General features: G+C 46.7%; 2 protein-coding genes across 2 annotated transcripts in view; one reads left to right on the forward strand and one right to left on the reverse strand.

Moving 5' to 3' along the window:
- Positions 1-592: 592 nt before the first annotated feature.
- On the reverse strand, positions 593-8,205 carry BUD31 (BUD31 homolog). The gene is made up of 5 exons (XM_040441221.1): positions 8,079-8,205; positions 4,906-5,011; positions 4,660-4,782; positions 2,555-2,721; positions 593-777 (listed from the first exon to the last, which is right to left on the reverse strand). Exons 2-5 carry the CDS (start codon positions 4,997-4,999, stop codon positions 727-729), a joined length of 435 nt encoding a protein of 144 aa, XP_040297155.1. The 5' UTR covers positions 5,000-5,011; positions 8,079-8,205; the 3' UTR covers positions 593-726.
- A 337-nt stretch (positions 8,206-8,542) lies between these two features.
- The window catches only part of PDAP1 (PDGFA associated protein 1), a 43,934-nt gene continuing 28,884 nt past the window's right edge, over positions 8,543-23,592 (forward strand). The window contains exons 1-4 of the mRNA XM_040441061.1: positions 8,543-8,658; positions 18,528-18,619; positions 20,966-21,067; positions 22,038-22,159. Of these exons, the coding sequence (XP_040296995.1) occupies positions 8,646-8,658; positions 18,528-18,619; positions 20,966-21,067; positions 22,038-22,159 (329 nt within the window). The 5' untranslated portion in view covers positions 8,543-8,645. The remainder of the gene's footprint in view (positions 8,659-18,527; positions 18,620-20,965; positions 21,068-22,037; positions 22,160-23,592) is intronic.

A 23,592-nucleotide genomic window follows, 5' to 3' on the forward strand; every position in this document is an offset into this window, starting at 1 on the left:
CCATGTCAAAATCACTGTTAGCCAAATGGAGGAACTGCCTGCTTCTTCACAAAGCACGGCAGTATGCTGGCTGAGCTTTTCTCTTCCGGGCACGCACACCGGACATGCGATCATGGCCGCAGAGGTCCCGGAAGGCAGAAGCAGTCCTGGACTGAAAAGGAGCAGAGTGGGGAGGAGAGAGAAAGAGGCCCAGACTCTGCAGTGGCTCCTAAGGGAGGCTTACGCCACCGGGTAAGCCCTCTTAATACTATTAGAACAGTCGGGGCGCCTGCAGCTCCTTTCCTATCTTCTTAGCCGTTTCGAACTCTCTCCTGTCCTTTAGGACAGGAAACAGGACTGGAGGTAGAGGGTGTGGTCCATCTTTTAAAGCGGTTTCTGGTTCCTGTTTCCTGTTCTGAGGTGGCAATCTCTCCAAGGGTGCTGTCATAGGCAAGGGGGAAAGTTATGTTCAGCTAGTGATGGTCTACCCTGAAGCCAGAGGACTCACACATTGGTCCCTTCAAAAATGATTGATAAACCAACTAACATTCTAGTGACAGACCCTAAACCTAGGTCAATTACCCATATCTTTTGGATAAAGCACCATTGAGAACGCATTTAAAACACTTTTATTAAACAGAAAAAATGGAATAACTGGTCACAAGACAGCCACAATATGAGAAAACATTCTTTATCTTAAAAGAATCTGAAAGGAACATTGGAAATAAAGTTTAAAAAAAGTATTTGTCATCCAGAGCATCCTCTACAACCGCAGTGTGTGCATTCAATAATTCGTCCCTGCAACAGAGAATACCAAAATGTTAATCCACATTTCTGATGTTCACATAAAGAAAATCACATCTTACATAGAAGGGGCTGCCCAGCTGCCTTCCAGGAACATGACTCAAGCCCATTCGGGAGCCTCAATACTGGAAGCAGGATTGCCCAAGGCGGCGTAAAAAAGTTGCAATGGTGGATCTACAACTTTTTTAAAACTGAAAACAGGCATAGAGGGAATAATGAATTAGTTTAAAGTTATTATCCAAAATTAAAAACTCCACCTTGAGTCACGATATAATCTTAATAGCTTACATGTTTCAGATTAAAGCAATCCTTAAAGAGAACTTGTCATAAGAATTGACCTACAGAGCTATTTACATGTTCCTACTGTTCATGCTTCCATCATTCATTAAATGGCTGTTTTCACATTCAGACGTAGCGTTTTTCAAAAATCAACTTTGAAAATATACGTCATCACCAGGTAGCTCATGGAGTCTTTCAGCTTTGTGCTAGATGAGGAGAGTCACAAGTCACCCCCCTGCCCTCCCACCCATTTCTCTCTTACAGACCCCCCCTTTCTTTCCTGAAGTCAGAGCCTGGCCATGCGAAATCTCGTGCAGGCACAGAAGACCTACTTGTATTATCATGATCTTGACATGCACAGCATGGCTACAATAGTTCATTGCGCAGGTGCCGGGACCCACGACAGCTGATATCTGTGATGCAGGAGCAGCTGGAGCTACAGACCCCTGGACAGCTCATCTCTGTGGCTCCAGATGCTCCTTTAAATTCACTTTTTTGACAAAAGACATACAATTCAATTAACAGCTGCTTGTATAGGGGTCAGAGCTCAGGTCACCTCCTGTAGAGCTCTGATGCCCTATTTTAGAAATGAACAAAAAGTTGCACTTTCAGTACAGAAATCTTTTTTTGTAGATGATCTATTCTTTGGACAGAAAATCAATATACATGACCAGAACAAAGGGTAGCAGTCCTTGCTGTGCTGCTGCAGAGCATTCATTGCAGTGCCCCACAAAGTGTTGCCCATAAGCATGTGGATGGTGCTCAGCAGGGAACATGTCATCTACTTAATGCTACCCTCTCTAGAGAGCTGCATGCAATAGAGACAGCCAGGCCAATCTGAACAGAGAATCGGTTATATATGAATATTTTGTAGTTTGTCTAAACTGACATTTTATTAATTGCAGCAAACCTGCACTCCCTTAGCTGCTTACCAACAGCTTTCACTATATGCACAGTAAAAGGGAGCAATCTGTCAATCAACTAATAAAAGGCAAGTTTGGCTAAATGACACCATGTTCATACAAGACTCGCTGTTCAGCGCAGCACACCCATCACTACTGACAGTGCTCTCAGAGATTAGATGTACAGATCATGGACACCCATTAAAAAACCCATTGATTGGCCTTTCCTCAAGATAAACCATCAATGTAAAATCCCAGAAAACCTCTGTAATCCTGACTCCACTCACTATATGGAGCTCCTTGATCGAAGAAACATAATTTGTGCTTCTTCCTTTTCTACCGCTCTTCATCACCTGCCCTTTGTGCTGATAAAGTCATCATTCTACCTGTCAGTGTCAGTGCCGATTATCACTGATACAGAAGCTAGCAGTGGCTGGAGAGAGCAGGCATCAGAACATACAGAAGGGTATGTGCACAGTGGTGTGCCGCCAGGAATTCCATTACTATTGAATTGAGAGGACACGTGGTTTTGCTTTAGAGAGGTTGTCTGACATTACAGGAAGCAAATGTTTTCACAAGAGAAATCTTACCACTTCGAGTTTGCCTTTGGGGACACGACAAATACAATTCGTTCCAAAGTTTGTGTCCCTGGTCTGTATACAGCGCAAGCAGCACAGGTTCTCATAGCCTTGCTTCTTCCACTTTGCAATGAGGTTCTTGTCAGCATATCCTTCCTTGATGCAATAGTCATACAGTTCTAGAAAAAGCACATAAAACGATCACCATTCTCATTAGAACACCTGTCCGAGATTGAGACAATCCCAGAATAGATTTGCAATAACTGTAAGATCTATGTGGTGAACCAATTGTGGTTATTGGTTTACAGTTTGACACTGTGTACGCTAGGTCGTGCCTACAAGGCTGAGATCACCTGTTCTAAAAGCACCCCCTAAAAGACAGTTTATGTAAATTAACTTCTGAGAGCAATGGGGGCGTTGTCATTACACCTATAGGCTGTTTTCTGCAACTGCTGCGTCCTCTCCACTTTCTTGACAGTGTCAGGCATGATTATATCTACACTGCCTGGCCCTGTCAATCAAAGTGCAGAGAGAGCAGAGCCTCCATTGCTCCTAGAGGCTCATTAGCACATATTAAAACATAATTTTTCTCAGCAATGCGGGCACATATCAACATGCGACCTACACAGATGCCTTCAGCTGTCAAGCACACATACACATACAACAGGTCAGCCAGGTACAAAGCTGCGGACAGATGCACTTTAAAGCAGTTGGCCAACATATCAAAATTTTATAAAAAGTGCTGCAAACAGCACAAGTGACCTACCCATATAATGGCCAGAACATGGTCATTGATGGTGGGGTATCTGACCTGATCATCAGCAGCCTCATTCATCGTGCAAATGAGATTTTTAAAGGGAGTCTGTCACCTCCATATGGCCATATACAGTGCTTACATGGCTCTGTAGCACACCTATACAGGATTGTAACGGAACCTTTGTTCTTTTCTCTAGACTTGCACCAGCAGGAAAAACGAAGTTTAATTCATATGCAAATGACCACTCGCAAGTGCCCAGGGGCGGCATTCAGTGTGTAGGTGCCCAGGCTGCTCTGCCTTCTTTTCACTTTACTCCTCCCCAGCCTCTTCCTTTGTCCGCCCTCCAAGTCCGGACCTATCGATGAGGCAAGAGACTTGCAGGGCGGGCAAAGGCAGAGACTGGGGAGGAGTAAAGTGAAAAGAAGGCAGAGCAGCCTGGGCACCTACACACTGAACGCCGCCCCTGGGCACTTGCGAGTGCTCATTTGCATATGAATTAAACTTCATTTTTCCTGCTGGTGCAAGTCTAAAGAAAAGAACAAAGGTACCGTTACAATCCTGTATAGGTGTGCTACAGAGCCATGTAAGCACTGTATATGGCCATATGGAGGTGACAGACTCCCTTTAAGCAGCCTCAAAAAATCATTGTTTGCCGGGGGCAGATTGTGGCATGTAATCAGCAATGAATCACTATGGGACTGGCCGATGGCACTGGCGATCGCTCCTCCCAATACTGTAATAGCAGTGGTCTCCTGCCCCAATGAGCAGGCGACTGCTGGGAAGGAACACTTCCCTCCCAGACATTCGCCTGCAAAATCTTTTAATGTAATACAGCCCCTAGCTTTTCAGTTTTGAAGAGTTTCAAGGATTTGGACCAGTGTGTGATGCTAGCCTAACTATGCCACTGGAAGGCAGATTAGACTTCTCTCTATTACAGAGTCTGAGAGATGTCTTGCAAATTGACGATCGTTAGTACCTTTTCTGTTTAAACCAGTTTTCTGTTGGAAAACTCTCCATAAAATGGGGAGAAATTAAGCCCAGCACAGAAAGAATAACGTAAAGCTGAAGCACAGGTACAGTGTTAGGAGATGCGCGACTTACACACGGCACACAATAGGAACATCAGACACTTAATGGCCGACATACATTTACATCAATATTTTATGACAAAAATGCGCCACTTTCATGCAGCACACGCCATGTACTCCACTTTATTGGTGTACCCTGTGATAGAACTCTGGTCTATTTTGCTTAATAAATCTCTCCCGTGTCTTACAGAACAGCAGAAGATACACAAGAACCCTATTCTTCCAAAGACTTATTCAGTACTCAGTGAAGCCAAGAAAAACTAAGACGTTACCTCTGCTTATAGCTTTCCTCTTATAGAACAGGTCAAATATATAGCGAGTTTTCTGATGATGAATGCGAAAGATTGGCCACAGAGATTCCACCTTCCTCTTTCCTTCGTGAGGGTCAGTTTCAGCTGAGAAATAAGCAGCACAAGAGGTTACCATGATGACGATGTACAGCCTACAAAATATTAAACTCCATGATACATGACCCTCTCATAGACACAATTTACAATGAACGTAAAATATCCCCTCACCCTCTCTCATTTTCTGATCCAGTTCATCCAGCGTAGGTTCTATAAGCTCCCAACCATCTGGAGGAGGCTTCCTGCTCCGCTTTACTTTCGGCATTGTATTGACAACCTAAATGATAGGAAAACAGAGATTTCACTTTTGGACGTAGCTCATCTTATAGACTTCTGCATGACGAAACGTTTAGGGTGCCTTCACATGCGGCAGATTTTGAGGCAGAAAATTCCAAGACTGAAAATCAGTTCCTTCATTCGAATGGCGCTGAAAGCACATGGATTTCTGTATGCCCCATTCAGGTGAATGGAACTGATGGTCAGTCGTGGAATTTAGGAGAATAAATAAATCTTTAAAGGCCTTCCTGGAGAATTAAATGTTCTTCTACTTATATACTTTGTCTTTCACCTCCTCACCATCTTCAAGATCCGTTTGCTGACAGTGAATGGAATGCCAATGTGTTGGGACAGTGATCAGAAATGTTTTTCTAATATACTTTGGGTGTCATTTATTAAGAGCGGCATTTTAGACGCCGGTCTTAATGAGCCCCTGCGCTGGCCTCTACATAGCTTCAGCATATCCAGTGCTGGTCTATATGGAAGTCAGCCTCCGTGCTGTCTTACATGTAGACCATTTTCTACGCCTAAACCAGGCATAGAAAATGATGAATGAGGCAGGCCTGCCGGCCCTTCCCCGCCACGCCCAAGCTAGTGTGAGCAGAGAAAATTTGCAGATTTTGGTGCAACTTACGTATGCACCGCAATCTGTGCCACAAATAGGCCTAATAGAGGAGTAGGTCTGGACAATAGGTGTCCCTTAGCAGCGCTCACTATATAGGTCTTCACAGTACAATGTAGCGCAGGGAGATAGGAGGCAGCGTCCTGACAGTCAGCAGCGCACTGTGAGACGGATATTCATTAGCAACACTCATTTTAGAGCAATATTTCACATAGAAATGTAAACACTCAATAAATAAAGTGTATTAGAAAAACATTTCTGATCACTGTCCTACACATGAAAAAATAAATAAATGCCAGTTAGATTTTAGGGGCCCGAAAACCTGTACAGATCTAAAACTACACGAAAAATAGCGGTACCTGCTATTCATTCTTTAAAGGGGTTTTCCAGCCTCCCTAATATCTGATTGGTGGGGGTCCGACACCCCTGCTAATCAGATGTTCCCTCCATGGCCAGCACATCTCCATTTAAAGTGGAGTGGCCTTGATAAGTTACCATTCACTTGAATAGCAGCTGAGATGCAGTAACCCAGCACGGCCACTACACTATGAACAGCGCTGTGCTTCCAGCTCCATTCAAAGTGATAGTTCTGGCCATGGAGGAAGCAGGGAACAGACTGGAGGGGGTTCAGAGTCTCAGACTCCAACAAAAGGATACAGATTATCAATATCAGCCTCCTGGAAAACCCCATTAATGCTTAATTAACACTTTATGGGACAACAAGATTTTCACTTTGTGTTTGGGAAATATTAAGATCATCTTTGTGTCTAAGGGAATTTGTAACTGTTTGGCTACTTTGATAAAAATTTTGTCAATTGGGGTATTCCAATCAAAAGCATGTATCGCCTATCAAATGGATGGGTGACAAAAGCTTCACACGGTGACACTGCAATCAGTGCTGACAGCGTCTGACTACACAGAGACAAGATAGGTGACATCCAGGTGACGTAGGGTAAGATCCACCTGAACTGGTACGAGTACTTACTAAAACAGACATGTCAGGTGAGGTGACAGGTCCTCTTTAAAGGGACACTGCCATCAAAAAGGGCTGCTTTTTTCAAACTTAATATTAGAAAATGTATTGTCCTTCTTTAGTAGTCAGCATAAATAAGACCTATACAAAAAGGTAATCCATAATCTGTTTGCTGCTGTGAGGGGAAAATGTTACCTGAAGGGTAATCCTCATGATGACAGCATGGCAGAACTACATAAAGGCACCTATAGGAGAAGACTTATTAGAGTAATGTGTAAAGGGGTATTCCGGATGTGTGAAATTATCTCAATTAGATCGGTGGGAGTCCTACCGCTGGGACCCCCACCGATCACAAGAACAGGGATCCCTAAGAACGGAGTAACCAGTCAGGCATGCGGAGATAGAAGCCAACGGCTTACAACATGTACAGGTGGCCCAAGATTATCTCCACCATCGATGACGAGAACATCACACTGCCACTAGAAGCAAAGCAAACTTAGACATCAATTTCTACGGCAGAAGCTAGAATGCAGCGGGTAACAGGAGGAGCGACGTCACTGTTCACATGTCGCCCATGGTCAGGCTCTGGGCCAGATAGGTAAAGCGCGTATCACTGGGGTGCACCTCCTTATACCCGCTCTGTTCTAGTACTATTACCTCCTTATACCCGCTCTGTTCTAGTACTATTACCTCCTTATACCCGCTCTGTTCTAGTACTATTACCTCCTTATACCCGCTCTGTTCTAGTACTATTACTGATTCCTCCTTATACCCGCTCTGTTCTAGTACTATTACCTCCTTATACCCGCTCTGTTCTAGTACTATTACCTCCTTATACCCGCTCTGTTCTAGTACTATTACCTCCTTATACCCGCTCTGTTCTAGTACTATTACTGATTCCTCCTTATACCACTCCATTCTAGTACTATTACCTCCTTATACCCGCTCTGTTCTAGTACTATTATTGATTCCTCCTTATACCCGCTCTGTTCTAGTACTATTACTCATTTTTCCTTATACCCGTTCTGTTCTAGTACTATTACTCATTTCTCCTTATACCCGTTCTGTTCTAGTACTATTACTCATTTCTCCTTATACCCGTTCTGTTCTAGTACGATTACTCATTCATCCTTATACCCACTCCATTCTAGTACTATTACCTCCTTATACCCGCTCCATTCTAGTACTATTACTCATTCATCCTTATACCCACTCCATTCTAGTACTATTACCTCCTTATACCACTCCATTCTAGTACTATCACTTACTCCTCCATATACCCGGTCCATTCTAGTACTACTACTCATTCCTCCTTTTACCCACTCCATTCTACTCAATAGACTACATTACTGACTCCAGAGGCAGGACTTCCTCTAATCCACTCCATTCCGATGTCTACCTCCCGTCTAACATTATTATACTGCACAGAATGATCGGAGATAGATGCCAGTTTTCTATCAAAACCCAACCTACCTGCTATAGCAACACAGAAACCACCTCAGACGACCACAGAACCTTCTTCCCAATTACTCTGTTTTACCGGATGTTACCCCTACATCCACTTCCGGGTAAGCGCTTAATTAGAACGTCACGTTTTACCGGGGCCTTGCGGGACTTCCGGTCACTACTAATTACGTCATCATTGACCCCGGTCACATTTATCTTCTTATGTTTTACCCTTCTCGCCTAAGAGGTCATTGCCCTATACTTTCTAGTATGAAAACGAAAGCGCCGCCAGACAGACCCGAAGGAAGCTTAGGATTGCGTCAGAAAGGGTGTCCGTGTACTGCCTGACCAAAAAAACTCACATCAATATGGGTCCCACGACTGTTTATGAAAAACAACGATTGTGTTATTTTATTATAAGTAATTCTCTGTATAAAATATCTATGTTTCTATTTTTCTAGTGAATATTTACTGCTTGTTTAGCGATAGGTCTACAGCAGGCAGTATCAGGACTGCCCTCCGGTTTAGGGCCCTTAGAAGCGTGCCCATCAAGTTGTGGGGAGAGGAAGAGGCAGCGAGAAGAACAGAGATAACATGCCGAAAGGAGGTAAGCGGGACCTCGCTGGATGTGGTCTGTGAACCGCCCGCCTGCGGCTATGGAGAGGGGGATCTGTGTGTGGAGGAAGCCGGCTGCGAGCAGACAAAAGATGGGGAGTGATAATTGTGCTGACATCATGGCAACGGAGGGTGGAAGGCGCCAGATTCATAGCCGCGGTGAGCGGCAGTGTCCGGCCCAGTCCACACAGTGCGGACGACTACCGCAGCAGAGGAGACGAGTCACATCATGTAGAGGCGGCATCCTGCCGACCCGCGCTCTCATTGATGGCTGTGTGCTGTGGATTAATGGGAGAGGGAATGATTGCTGCAGTGTGTGGAGGTGGAACACACATATATATCTACAGTATTACACCCGCTGCACATATCTGTACCACAGAGGATGGCCTAATAGTAAGGTCACTGATTATTGGCTGATATGGGGATCGTGTGCGGTGTCCAGCACTGGCTGATATGGGGGATTGTGTGCGGTGTCCAGCACTGGCTGATATGGGGGATTGTGTGCGGTGTCCAGCACTGGCTGATATGGGGGATTGTGTGCGGTGTCCAGCACTGGCTGATATGGGGGATTGTGTGCGGTGTCCAGCACTGGCTGATATGGGGGATTGTGTGCGGTGTCCAGCACTGGCTGATATGGGGGATCGTGTGCGGTGTCCAGCACTGGCTGATATGGGGGATCGTGTGCGGTGTCCAGCACTGGCTGATATGGGGGATTGTGTGCGGTGTCCAGCACTGGCTGATATGGGGGATTGTGTGCGGTGTCCAGCACTGGCTGATATGGGGGATTGTGTGCGGTGTCCAGCACTGGCTGATATGGGGGATTGTGTGCGGTGTCCAGCACTGGCTGATATGGGGGATTGTGTGCGGTGTCCAGCACTGGCTGATATGGGGGATTGTGTGCGGTGTCCAGCACTGGCTGATATGGGGGATTGTGTGCGGTGTCCAGCACTGGCTGATATGGGGGATTGTGTGCGGTGTCCAGCACTGGCTGATATGGGGGATTGTGTGCGGTGTCCAGCACTGGCTGATATGGGGGATTGTGTGCGGTGTCCAGCACTGGCTGATATGGGGGATTGTGTGCGGTGTCCAGCACTGGCTGATATGGGGGATCGTGTGCGGTGTCCAGCACTGGCTGATATGGGGGATTGTGTGCGGTGTCCAGCACTGGCTGATATGGGGGATTGTGTGCGGTGTCCAGCACTGGCTGATATGGGGGATCGTGTGCGGTGTCCAGCACTGGCTGATATGGGGGATCGTGTGCGGTGTCCAGCACTGGCTGATATGGGGGATCGTGTGCGGTGTCCAGCTCTGGCTGATATGGGGGATCGTGTGCGGTGTCCAGCACTGGCTGATATGGGGGATCGTGTGCGGTGTCCAGCACTGGCTGATATGGGGGATCGTGTGCGGTGTCCAGCACTGGCTGATATGGGGGATCGTGTGCGGTGTCCAGCACTGGCTGATATGGGGGATCGTGTGCGGTGTCCAGCACTGGCTGATATGGGGGATCGTGTGCGGTGTCCAGCACTGGCTGATATGGGGGATCGTGTGCGGTGTCCAGCACTGGCTGATATGGGGGATCGTGTGCGGTGTCCAGCACTGGCTGATATGGGGGATCGTGTGCGGTGTCCAGCACTGGCTGATATGGGGGATTGTGTGCGGTGTCCAGCACTGGCTGATATGGGGGATCGTGTGCGGTGTCCAGCACTGGCTGATATGGGGGATCGTGTGCGGTGTCCAGCACTGGCTGATATGGGGGATCGTGTGCGGTGTCCAGCACTGGCTGATATGGGGGATCGTGTGCGGTGTCCAGCACTGGCTGATATGGGGGATCGTGTGCGGTGTCCAGCACTGGCTGATATGGGGGATCGTGGATTGTGTGCGGTGTCCAGCACTGGCTGATATGGGGGATCGTGTGCGGTGTCCAGCACTGGCTGATATGGGGGATCGTGTGCGGTGTCCAGCACTGGCTGATATGGGGGATCGTGTGCGGTGTCCAGCACTGGCTGATATGGGGGATCGTGTGCGGTGTCCAGCACTGGCTGATATGGGGGATCGTGGATTGTGTGCGGTGTCCAGCACTGGCTGATATGGGGGATCGTGTGTGGTGTCCAGCACTGGCTGATATGGGGGATTGTGTGCGGTGTCCAGCACTGGCTGATATGGGGGATTGTGTGCGGTGTCCAGCACTGGCTGATATGGGGGATCGTGTGCGGTGTCCAGCACTGGCTGATATGGGGGATCGTGTGCGGTGTCCAGCACTGGCTGATATGGGGGATTGTGTGCGGTGTCCAGCACTGGCTGATATGGGGGATTGTGTGCGGTGTCCAGCACTGGCTGATATGGGGGATTGTGTGCGGTGTCCAGCACTGGCTGATATGGGGGATTGTGTGCGGTGTCCAGCACTGGCTGATATGGGGGATTGTGTGCGGTGTCCAGCACTGGCTGATATGGGGGATTGTGTGCGGTGTCCAGCACTGGCTGATATGGGGGATTGTGTGCGGTGTCCAGCACTGGCTGATATGGGGGATTGTGTGCGGTGTCCAGCACTGGCTGATATGGGGGATTGTGTGCGGTGTCCAGCACTGGCTGATATGGGGGATTGTGTGCGGTGTCCAGCACTGGCTGATATGGGGGATTGTGTGCGGTGTCCAGCACTGGCTGATATGGGGGATTGTGTGCGGTGTCCAGCACTGGCTGATATGGGGGATTGTGTGCGGTGTCCAGCACTGGCTGATATGGGGGATCGTGTGCGGTGTCCAGCACTGGCTGATATGGGGGATCGTGTGCGGTGTCCAGCACTGGCTGATATGGGGGATCGTGTGCGGTGTCCAGCACTGGCTGATATGGGGGATCGTGTGCGGTGTCCAGCACTGGCTGATATGGGGGATCGTGTGCGGTGTCCAGCACTGGCTGATATGGGGGATCGTGTGCGGTGTCCAGCACTGGCTGATATGGGGGATCGTGTGCGGTGTCCAGCACTGGCTGATATGGGGGATCGTGTGCGGTGTCCAGCACTGGCTGATATGGGGGATCGTGTGCGGTGTCCAGCACTGGCTGATATGGGGGATCGTGTGCGGTGTCCAGCACTGGCTGATATGGGGGATCGTGTGCGGTGTCCAGCACTGGCTGATATGGGGGATCGTGTGCGGTGTCCAGCACTGGCTGATATGGGGGATCGTGTGCGGTGTCCAGCACTGGCTGATATGGGGGATCGTGTGCGGTGTCCAGCACTGGCTGATATGGGGGATCGTGTGCGGTGTCCAGCACTGGCTGATATGGGGGATCGTGTGCGGTGTCCAGCACTGGCTGATATGGGGGATCGTGTGCGGTGTCCAGCACTGGCTGATATGGGGGATCGTGTGCGGTGTCCAGCACTGGCTGATATGGGGGATCGTGTGCGGTGTCCAGCACTGGCTGATATGGGGGATCGTGTGCGGTGTCCAGCACTGGCTGATATGGGGGATCGTGTGCGGTGTCCAGCACTGGCTGATATGGGGGATCGTGTGCGGTGTCCAGCACTGGCTGATATGGGGGATCGTGTGCGGTGTCCAGCACTGGCTGATATGGGGGATCGTGTGCGGTGTCCAGCACTGGCTGATATGGGGGATCGTGTGCGGTGTCCAGCACTGGCTGATATGGGGGATCGTGTGCGGTGTCCAGCACTGGCTGATATGGGGGATCGTGGATCTGTACGTTTACTATTCATATTGTAACCAAAGATTCTCTGCCCCATTGTCATATGTGAGGGTCTAGATGTGACAAATTCTGTTAGGCTTTGTGACTTTCTAGTGGTTGGCAGGAGAGGTTTGGCTTCCTACCATTCATTCTAGCATTACAGAATTTGTTTTGAATTTCCACAAAAAAAACAACCCTACATTTCTTGCAAGTCATTTCAGGGGTACTATAGAGAGACTCGCACATAATACTCCACTGGAAAGGAATTACTGAAGACCTTGAAGAAGAAAAAAAGTCCTAAAATTGCTTAAAATAAGGAAAACGTATCATACTTGCCCCTTTCTCCAGTGCCATTCATTTCTGCTGCCTGTAGAACTAGATCAGCAATTTTAGGGCTTGTCTGAGATTCTTAATTATTTTGGACAACCCCTTTAAGAAATGAGTAAATAAAATGGAGAAGGACACACAACAGTTTTTTCCCTGGGATTTTTTATACCAAAAAAAACCCTCAAAATATCTTGATCAGTGCATAACTTACTTTTTTTAAAATTTATAAAATAAAAAATAATGTGCCACCCCATAATGTCACTTTCTCTGTACAGCTGTATTGGAAACAAGCATTGTGAAAAAAAATGCCATGCAAATAAAGACCACCACCATAAACACCAACACACTGCACTTTTCTTTTTAAAGCGACAATAAAAAATACAATGGAAGTCTGTGGAGAGGGAAAGAACAGACCTGGAGCATGCTGCGATTTGAAAAATAATTAAAAAAAGGCTGACTCAAAAAATACACCTCAAGAGTGAAAAATACCTACACTACAAAAAAACTCCTATTTGTCCTATGTTTTTATATTTCTTGTGGATTTGCTTGCAATATCTGGAGCTAGCAGATGATTTTTTTTTTTGCCTAAAAACAGCTAAATGGTAGCAAAAAGCGCTGTAAGGGTCCATTCACACGTCCGTAATTTGGGTCCACATCTGTTCCACAATTTGCGGAACGGGTGTGGACCCATTCACTTTCAATGGGGCTCGAACGGATGTGGTTCCGCATTTTCGGGATCCGCAATTCAGTTCCCGAAAAAAATAGAACATGTCCTATTCTTGTCCGCAATTGCGGCCCAGAAAAGGCATTTTCTATATAGTGTTGGCGATGTGCGGTCCGCAAATTGCGGATTGCACATTGCCGGTGTCAGTGTTTTGCGGATCCACAAAACACTTATGGACGTGTGAATGGACCTTTTTAAAACGTCACAAAAATGCCCAAAAACCTAGGTGTGACTCCAGCCTAACAGTCTTTAGATATCTCGTGATGACTGAGCAGGTGGCAGCTCCTGATGGTTCACATCCTAATGTCCAGCAGGAAGAAGGGGTTGCATTAGTCTTCCTATTATGTTTTCTATGGAGTATTTCTGTTACCTTTACACTAGCAGTCCGGGCTGTCAGGTAGTAATTGGCCAGCTTTGGGTGGTTTTTAGGGATTGGGACGTCAGACTGTTTGTATCACAGTGAAACATTCTGCTCTATGTGCCACTTATCTAGACTTTGGATGATGGTTGGCCCATACTGCCTAGGTGTATTATTTCAGTATTTATGGAGAAATCGGTGATTCCAGATATGCCCCCACTATATAAGGACCCTGAATCGTCGTCATCCCGCTGGATTCAGGTTTCGCTTCTGCAGATTTCAGCATCTACCAGTCTAATGTCTGGGGCTGCCCTATGGACACCATGTAACAGGGCCTTGCGTGAGGTTCAGTCTTCATCATTGTGTCATCATGTTAACTCCCCCGATACAGCAGGCTCCTGATCGGCCCCCGGTGTGTAAGTGTCTCACGTCCCCGGGCGTCTGCTCTACAGGGTGATGCAATGTCTTACGGTTTCTTCCTTCTGAAAATGGCCATGGAAATGAGAAGTTATCATATTTTTCTATTTTCGTCCTTTCCTTTGCCTTCTGAGTAGCAGAGCAGGCTACTTGTATTCAGTATGATAAAAATAAGGTGGGAAACGCAGGGCTGTACGGATAAAGGACTCCCTCATAGTTTGTATGTGCAGCATCCAGGGAGTAATCGCAGAAGAACGATGAAACCATGACTTCTGAAAAGGGGTGAAATTCCCTAGCAGAAACGGATATATCATCAGCCTAAAAATCTGCACCGCAGTGTGGAGGACACTATTCACTTCTCATCCATTGAGATTCTGCTACAGATGGAAAATCCACAGCGCTTCCATCCATTGTATATATACCCTTAGGCTACTGCCTCACCCTGGTGGCATTATATGGGGTAGGTGGAGGTTAGGAACTGTCCTGACATCTGAATTTAGATGTCGGCACTGTCTACGTCATTGACGGAAGGTACTGGCCTCTGTGAGATAGGAACCGATAATATTGTGTGTCAGCGGCAGCTAGTGCTCGCTGAGACTGTGTTTTTACTTAGGCCGAGTTCACACGAACGTGTGTGACCCGTGCTGCGTCCCGCAATGCACGATCGCCGGCCGTGGGTCAGCCGCATCGGATCGCAGACCCATTAACTGTAATGGGTCCACGTTCCGCAAAAAGATAGGACCTGTTCTATCTTTTTGTGGGACAGAAGTACGGGATGCAACCCCACGGAAGCACTCCGTAGTGCTTCCGAGGTGTCCCTTTCCGTGCGGCCGTTCCGCAATTCCGGATTTGCGGACCCATTGAAGTGAATGGGTCCGCATCCGTGATGCGGAATGCACACGAAACTGTGGCCATGTATTGCGGCCCGCAATATGGCCACGGATCACAGGTTCGTGTGAACTAGGCCTTAGTGTGACTGTAAAGTCGATTCAGGTCGGTTCTTATTGGGAGGAGCCAAAGAGCAGGGTGGGTGGCTGTTCCCCCACATTCCAGGCCAGGTTTTGGGCTGGGGTTTAAAAACCCAGCCAGCTGCTCAGCTGGGGGTGGAATGATCCTCCAGGTGATAGTGGAGCTGAGGAGTTCCGCCATGCTGCAAGGCTGAGAGCCGCCTGCTGTGGACTGCCAGGTGACATGTTTTGTTCTGTGGACTCTTGCTGTGTGATTTAACACCAGGACCCTGCAAAGTATTGTTTTTCTCTTCTGCCTTTTTGTGTGAATAAACACTGGACTTTTGCTTTTCAACCGTGGTCTTGCCTCTGTATTGTGTCCGCTTACCCTGCCTACCAGAGCAAATCCCTACAGTGGGCAAAGCTGGGGACATAAGTCATCAGGGTCTGCGGACCCACTTGGTTCTGAATGGTGGCCCAGAGTAGGGTTGGGCGATATACCGGTGTTGGTGGTATTAGGAAACAGCGATATCGCTGTTTCTTAATTACCGCAGTATTTTGTGACGTCATAGAAACGGTCATGTGTGCTGACCGCTTCAAAATCCACGGCCGCCCGCCCCAGCATGATTCCATACCAGTTACTGCCCGTAGCGGCTACCCCGGCTCCTCCACGCAGACTCCCATAATGCAGTCTCCGCCCACTGACGTCGGAATCAGATAACAGACGAGGCTGCGCAGCACAGGACAGGAGCGCCACCAACACTTCTGCTTACAGCCTGCAATACACCTAGTAGGAGCATTGTCTTGCATTAGGAGGAACCCAGGGCCAACTGCACCAGCATATGGTCTCACAATGGGTCTGAGGATCTCCTCTCGGTACCTAATGGCAGTCAGGCTACCTCTGGTGAGCACATGGAGGGCTGTGCGGCCCTCCAAAGAAATGCCACCCCACACCATTACTGACCCAATGCCAAACCGGTCATGCTGGAGGATGTTGCAGGCAGCAGAACGTTCTCCACGGCGTCTCCAGACTCTGTCACGTCTGTCACATGTGCTCAGTGTGAACCTGCTTTCATCTGTGAAGAGCACAGGGCGCCAGTGGCGAATTTGCCAATCTTGGTGTTCTCTGGCAAATGCCAAACGTCCTGCACGGTGTTGGGCTGTAAGCACAACCCCCACCTGTGGACGTCGGGCCCTCATATCACCCTCATGGAGTCTGTTTCTGACCGTTTGAGCAGACACATGCACATTTGTGGCCTGCTGGAGGTCATTTTGCAGGGTTCTGGCAGTGCTCCTCCTGTTCCTCCTTGCACAAAGGCGGAGGTAGCGGTCCTGCTGCTGGGATGTTGCCCTCCTACGGCCTCCTCCACGTCTCCTGATGTACTGGCCTGTCTCCTGGTAGCGCCTCCATGCTCTGGACACTACGCTGACAGACACGGCAAACCTTCTTGCCACAGCTCGCATTGATGTGCCATCCTGGATAAGCTGCACTACCTGAGCCACTTGTGTGGGTTGTAGACTTCGTCTCATGCTACCACTAGAGTGAAAGCACCGCCAGCATTCAAAAGTGACCAAAACATCAGACAGGAAGCATAGGAACTGAGAAGTGGTCTGTGGTCACCACCTGCAGAACCACTCCTTTATTGGGGGTGTCTTGCTAATTGCCTATAATTTCCACCTGTTGTCTATCCCATTTGCACAACAGCATGTGAAATTGATTGTCACTCAGTGTTGCTTCCTAAATGGACAGTTTGATTTCACAGAAGTGTGATTGACTTGGAGTTACATTGTGTTGTTTAGGTGTTCCCTTTATTTTTTTGAGCAGTGTACTTTTCCAGGAGTCCGACATGACATCACCCTTTTTCCCCTTTCTGTAGATTGTTTAGTGTTTACTTAAGTATCAGTTTCTTAGGTATATTCTGACTTTGGAAGGGAGGGAGGGGCTTTTGACCTCTGTGCTTCCTCCCCTTAGAGGTATAAATATCATCTTCCATGTGTGCTGTCATGTCGGACTCTTGGAAAAGTATTTACCGGTAAGACTAAATTATGTTTTTTGTCACGCAGCAGCCACAAATCTACAAAGCAAGAGTGCATACGTAAGCCCTACATACAAGAGTGATTAGCGTAAAGAGACTAGGCTTTCTCCACACAACTGACATTTGCTACCTATCTACAGGATTGGTGCTCATTAGGGGGTCGCACTTTTAAGCCCTACCTGAAACTGTTACTCGCTTATTAGGCAAAAACAAGCTGACAGGCTCCCTTTAAAGGGAACCTGTCATCAACTTTATGCTGACCTCACTGAGGGCAGAATAAAAGTGACAGAAATGTCGATTTCAGCGGTGTGTCACTCATGAGCTAAAAGTAAGTGGTTGCCGAGAACCAGCATCACAGTCATTGCAGCCGGGCCTTGAGAAGAGTCCTGGTTATTCATGAGCTCCTGCTCTCCCCGCCCATCTGATGATTGGCAGTTCTCTCCTAGAAATAAAGGGAGAAAACTAGGTAGAAGACTGTCAGTTATCAGCAGGTAGGCAGGAATTTATGAATAGCCATGACCCTTCTCAGGTGGCCGGGACTCTTTTCCAGGCCCACTCTGCAACGATTGTGACGTTGGTTCTCGACAACCACTTACTTTTAAATGAAAGACCGTTGAAATCAACTCGCCTGTCTACTTTATTCTGCTGTTAGTATGGGCAGCATAAAGTTGATGACAGGTTCCCTTTAAATAAATTAGATTTTTATGACCAGTTACGTATAGCCCACTTGCCACCTCCACTGATGGAGGCAGAGCTGCTGACAGGCCTGGCCTTTTCTACTGATTGATGCATTGCTGCTGACTGACAGGCCTGGCCTCTGATGCTGCCTCTACTGAGTGAGGCATTGCTGCTGACAGGCCTGGCCTCTGATGCTGCCTGTACTGATTGAGGCATTGCTGCTGACTGACAGGCCTGGCCTCTGATGCTGCCTCTACTGAGTGAGGCATTGCTGCTGACAGGCCTGGCCTCTGATGCTGCCTCTACTGAGTGAGGCATTGCTGCTGACTGACAGGCTTGGCCTCTGATGCTGCCTCTACTGATTGATGCATTGCTGCTGACTGACAGGCCTGGCCTCTGATGCTGCCTCTACTGATTGATGCATTGCTGCTGACTGACAGGCTTGGCCTCCTCAGATGTCACTGCATATTCTGCGCCCATTCTCCTAACTGGTCATCAGCATCTTAGATGGCGGCATATATATCACTGCTGTGCTACTAAATTATGATCTCCTGGGCGTTTTCTGCCTGATTGTCTCCATTAAGCTAAAGTGTTGTAATACCCGAAATGTTCTAGTCCTTATTCTTCTGCAGTTTCCTTTCTTTGTATGTATTTTAGTACAGGTATGAAGTGATGTGATTGTAATCTTGTTTTCTGCAGGAAGAAAAGGGGGTCACAAAGGTCGGGTGAGGCAGTACACAAGTCCGGAGGAGATCGATGCTCAGATTAAAGCTGAACATGAGAAGGCTTTGGTACGACCAGTCTTTCACATACCACAAAAGTCATTTTAAAGCTAAGATTTATTTTCACTTCTGCTCCAATCTGTTGTAAACTACACCTGACATTCTTGCTATGTTTTTTCTGCCATACCCATCCACATGTCCATTACTGTAAAGTTAGTGGAAAAATGGATGCACATGTTCATATTGTGGATTGGTAATAGAGCAGCCATGGTCTGCTCTAGGCTCATACTGTTGGTTTTATTAATGGCTGTTTGAGTCTTCATCTGACAATCGGATCCCAGGCATCATTCAGGTGTTTGCTCTTGTGTCATGTAGTTGAACCGGTCACTTATTTTATCGAGAACTAAAAGGAAATCTGATACAAGCCAGCTGTTTGTGCCCTCACTTTCTTCCTCAGGAAGTGCCAATCTAATACAAGTGGCACCATATTAGCTCTCATATGGCTGCGCTTTCTGTCACTCTTGGGGTATGTCCGTCCAGGATATATACGCCGCTGTTTTGCATATTACAGTACCTGCAAAGTAAGTTTGAATTCTTGTCCCTCCCCATGATCCACAAAAAGTCTGCAGCGTAAATTGACCTGCAGTTCGTGTCTTAAATCTGCAGCATGTCCGTTTATGCTGTGGATCTCCACTGCGAATTTCACCCTTTGCAATGCATAGGGTGGAATTCCCAGTGTGAAAATGCATCAAAATCCACAGTGGAAATTCTGTTACAGGTGACCATAACTTCGGAGCACTGACCTCCCTCTCACGGGTCTTCCTGGCAGTCAATCAATCTTGCTCCTTCCTATCCTCCTCCTTGTGCAGCTGCCCGGGACATAACTGCATGAAAACATGTAAAATAGGATTTTTAACAAACCCATTTAGCAGTTCTATTGTAGCACCTGATAAACATGCCCTAAACAGTTAAAGGGTTTCTCCAGGCTACAGATAATGTCCTCGGTCATCAATGTCAGTTTGTTGGGGTCCACCACCCAGCTCCCCCACCGACCAGCTGTTTTTGGCTCCAGTGGTGCCAGAAAAAGACATTGTTACATATTTGAAGCCGAAGGCTCCTAACGCTTTGTAGTGGCCGTGCTGGGGTACTACAGCTCAGCTCCCGTTCAAGTCAATGGCAGCGGAGCTTCAGTATGCTGGCAACAGAAACTACACAGTGTACCAAGCCTTCTGCTTCCAATCCCCTATATTGCCAGTTTTTGGCACTGCGACGGCCCAAAACAGTTGATCGTGGGGTTGTCAGACTTCCACTGATCTGATATTGATGACCAATCCTGAGTATAGGTCATCAGTATTTGTAGGAAAACAAAAAAGACCATAGGTATCAAAATGGGAAATGGAAAACCGTGTCCACCCAATATAGTCACAAAGGACACCCGTAGTTGTAACTCGGCACTAGCTCCCGAGTGAAACAAGCGAAAAAACTGAGAAACGGAGCTCATAGTACCAATAATAAAAATATGTTTTTATTGTAACATGATTAAAAAATATATATATATAAAGAAAGGAATAATATGCCATTAAAGGTCATTTTTTTGGTCATTGTACCGTATATACCTTATTCCATTGATCATTATCTCTTACAACTGACACGTGTGCTATCCCAGGGTGGCGCTCTTTTCTGCTCCCATTTACTTTTTAATGGCATATTATTATTATATATATATATATATATATAATCATGTTACAATAAAAACATATTTTTATTATTGGTACTATGAGCTCCGTTTCTCAGTTTTTTTCATCAGTATTTGTAGCCTGGAGGAACCCTTTAAAAGCGTTTTCTGAGATCCTAATATTGATGACCTATCTGATCAGTCGGGGTTCTGACTCCTAGCACCCCCACCCTCCAACTGTTTGAAGAGACCACAGCACTCCTGTTAAAAAATTTAATACAATTATATATACACAAAATAGTGGACAAACTGTTTGCAAAAAAAAAAAAAGACCCAAAAAGAAACGGATGCACTTTATCTGGTGTTTTTCTTCAGTGGTAAAAAAAAAAACACTACACAGAGTAGGGACCATAAAAAGAGTTTTATGTGTGTGGGAGAACCCCTTTATGTCTCACAGGCTGGACTACATGGAGCCTTCAATGAACGTTACTCTTGATTATCTAAAATATATTTACTAATCTCTTGGTGTTTTTGGAGTTAACACTTAGATAGTGAGCACCTTTTCTATCCTACGGATTGGTAGAGCCACCCCATTCTGTGAACATTTTCTAAAATATATATGTTGCCTAAGAAAAGTCTGGCTAGATAAGAATATGAACCTACTGACATTGTGACCATATGACTCATGTTTCTTAAGTATAAAGCATGTTCGAATGTGACCATCTTATTCTGCCTCATAGGAAGCAGAATTGGAAGAAGGAGGTGTGGGAGCTGCAGAAGACCCCACAAAGGAACGGAAAGATAATAGCTCAGATGAGAGCGATGATGACGAAGACTATCAGGTATATCTGCGAGAAATTAATTTGTGCTTTAATGCCATGAACAAGATAGGTCATTACTTAAAAAATGTGGTGGCCTGATCTTTGTTCATTCTTGTCCCATCGCAAGATAAGGAAAAAGATTTAGTGGATCCACATATTTTCTCCATTTAATTGTGCCTTTTACATATGTCATTCCATACCAGATATCAAACCTGTTCCCAGTCCATCTTACTTAGTTTGAGTAGGTGGGATCACGGAAACAGGATAGCAGTAGAGATCTTCTCTTCTGTCTCTTCAGAGTCCCTGTACTACCTCTTCCTTCAGATGCAGTGCCCACCCTGACACTGGCACCCCAACTCTTAGTGGCTAAACGCTCTAGCTCTCCTATAGTGAGCCTACAAGTCTCTCTGAGTGTCCCAATGCGTTTTCCCAACAAATAAATGGTTCATCAGCGAACCAAAGGAAGATGAATAGATAAACCATTGATGGGATGCTGGCTTCTCCGATGTAGGGCGTGCGTGTTAACCACACAGCACTCTCCTAAATATACCATCTAGCCCCACAGTCACTCGCTTAAAGGTTAAGCTTTACAACTACTGTGACACTGTGTCTTGTACATAGTTTATTTTGTAGAGGTTAGTGTCATGTTTTCACTGTCCACCACCCTGGATTTGTATGCTTTCTTACCACTGAGCCCAACATCTTCCTGTGTTCCTTGCTGGGTTGTAGTCTGTATTGATTACCCTATTGATTATTTAGTAGCCTTTACACTAGGCAAGCTGTTGACTGGTTCCAGTAATGACCACCAGTACAGTAAACGCAGCTGTGGGTTGAAATAAGCGACAAACCAGTTGTCAGTGGAAATGCTTCACCCTATGTTTCTCTTCTATTCACCCTGCCATGATGCCAGGTTTTTAATGCTTGTAGATGTATTCAGTGATCTTCTTTATTGTAGGTTTGTAATCTACATTTTAACAATTGTATCTTTCAGCAAAAGCGGAAAGGAGTAGAAGGCTTAATTGACATAGAGAATCCAAATCGTGCAGCACAGTCTGCTAAAAAGGTCACTCAACTTGATCTTGATGGACCTAAGGAACTGTCTCGAAGAGAGCGGTAAGTTATGAATCCTATGTTTGTTTATTATGGCCATTTTAATGACACTATTACTTAAAAGGCCCCTAAAACTCTGCACCTTTTGTCTTTCATTGTCTGTCTCCTCTTTCCAAGCACTTGGGGTACAGGTTCCCTATACTTTCTTTGGATATGTACTCCACACGCTTGGACAGCTGAAAATATAAAATTTTGCTTCCATACATTTCTTATATCAGACAGTTGACATCTATATGCAGTAGAATAGGATAGCCCATTTATCAATCCTATGTAGTGCATCCATGGCCTCAATGAAAAATGGCCTCACTATCTTCACTTCATACAGTCCCTGACATTACAAGAACTACCTCACTGCATGTATTCTCATTGCTGTCTCTAGGTGATTTGTAAAATGGCCAACTGTCTTTATGTGATGTCATGTTAATAAAGTTTAGTGTAGAAAAAAAAGAAACTTAACACAAAGATGTGCTTTTTTTTTTATTTATAAAATCTTTGTTTTTATTGTTTGAAAGACAACAAAACATGTCACATTACAGCTAAATATATCAGAGTATAAGATATATAAAGAAAGAAATAAGGGAAGTGCGTCCTCCAGCTCCCCTGCCCTAAGCCCAGCGTTAGTACGGTATATGCAGGATACAGTTCCACAAAAAGATAGCAAGGGATAAAGAGAAATCTGGGGTTACAGTACCCTACAAAACACGTAGAGTGTAATCGGTATCCTTGCTTGAAGTCTTCTATTGGGTTCGCCCACTGGACCCACCACCAAAATTACAATTAAGGCTACTTTAATACTAGCGGCACGGACCTCCGGCAGGCCGTTCCGTCATGTGAACAGCCTGTCGGATCCGTCCTGCCGCTAGTGACCGTGTGCCTCCGGACTGCCGTTCCGGCGAGAGGCTGCCGGAATAAAACTACGACATGTCTGACATTTATTCCGGCAGCCTCTCGCCGGAACTTCGCCCCCGCCCCCATTATAGTCAATGGGGACGGAGCTGCAGTCCGGAGGCACGCGGTCACTAGCGGCAGGTCGGATCCGACAGGCTGTTCATCCGATGGAACAGCCTGCCGGAGGTCTGTGCCACTAGTGTGAAAGTAGCCTAAACCATAGAACAATAGAACAGAACAGGTGTCCACCTGGGTCTCCTCTGTCTAAACCTAAGTTTTATTGCTTCGGTTAAGCTTACACTCTGAGGCTAAGTGGTAGAATCCAAGATTCACATCCGCCTTACTCAATTATATACAACCTCTGTATGCTACGCTTCCTCTGACCTGTTTGCTAAAGTATATTGTTCTTTTATGTGCGAGAGCCAGGGCTGCCATGTTTTCAAGAAGTCACCTCTATTATTCTCCCAACTCACTAATTCCTCCATACGACATGGATAATTCAATTTCTCATACCACATGGTAATAGTGGGGGGTCTACCTCTCCACCT

Source organism: Bufo bufo, chromosome 7 (assembly GCF_905171765.1).
Source record: "Bufo bufo chromosome 7, aBufBuf1.1, whole genome shotgun sequence".
Lineage (NCBI taxonomy): Eukaryota > Metazoa > Chordata > Amphibia > Anura > Bufonidae > Bufo > Bufo bufo.

What these genes read in the sequence shown, in the direction of transcription:
- BUD31 (XM_040441221.1), bottom strand. Translation starts at nt 4,999, where the DNA reads ATGCCGAAAGTAAAGCGGAGCAGGAAGCCTCCTCCAGATGGTTGGGAG. An exon ending in GAGGAAAGCTATAAGCAGAG is followed by an intron (nt 2,722 to 4,659) that starts GTAACGTCTTAG and finishes TGCTTTTTCTAG; the next exon opens with AACTGTATGACTATTGCATC. An exon ending in CCAAAGGCAAACTCGAAGTG is followed by an intron (nt 778 to 2,554) that starts GTAAGATTTCTC and finishes TCTCTGTTGCAG; the next exon opens with GGACGAATTATTGAATGCAC.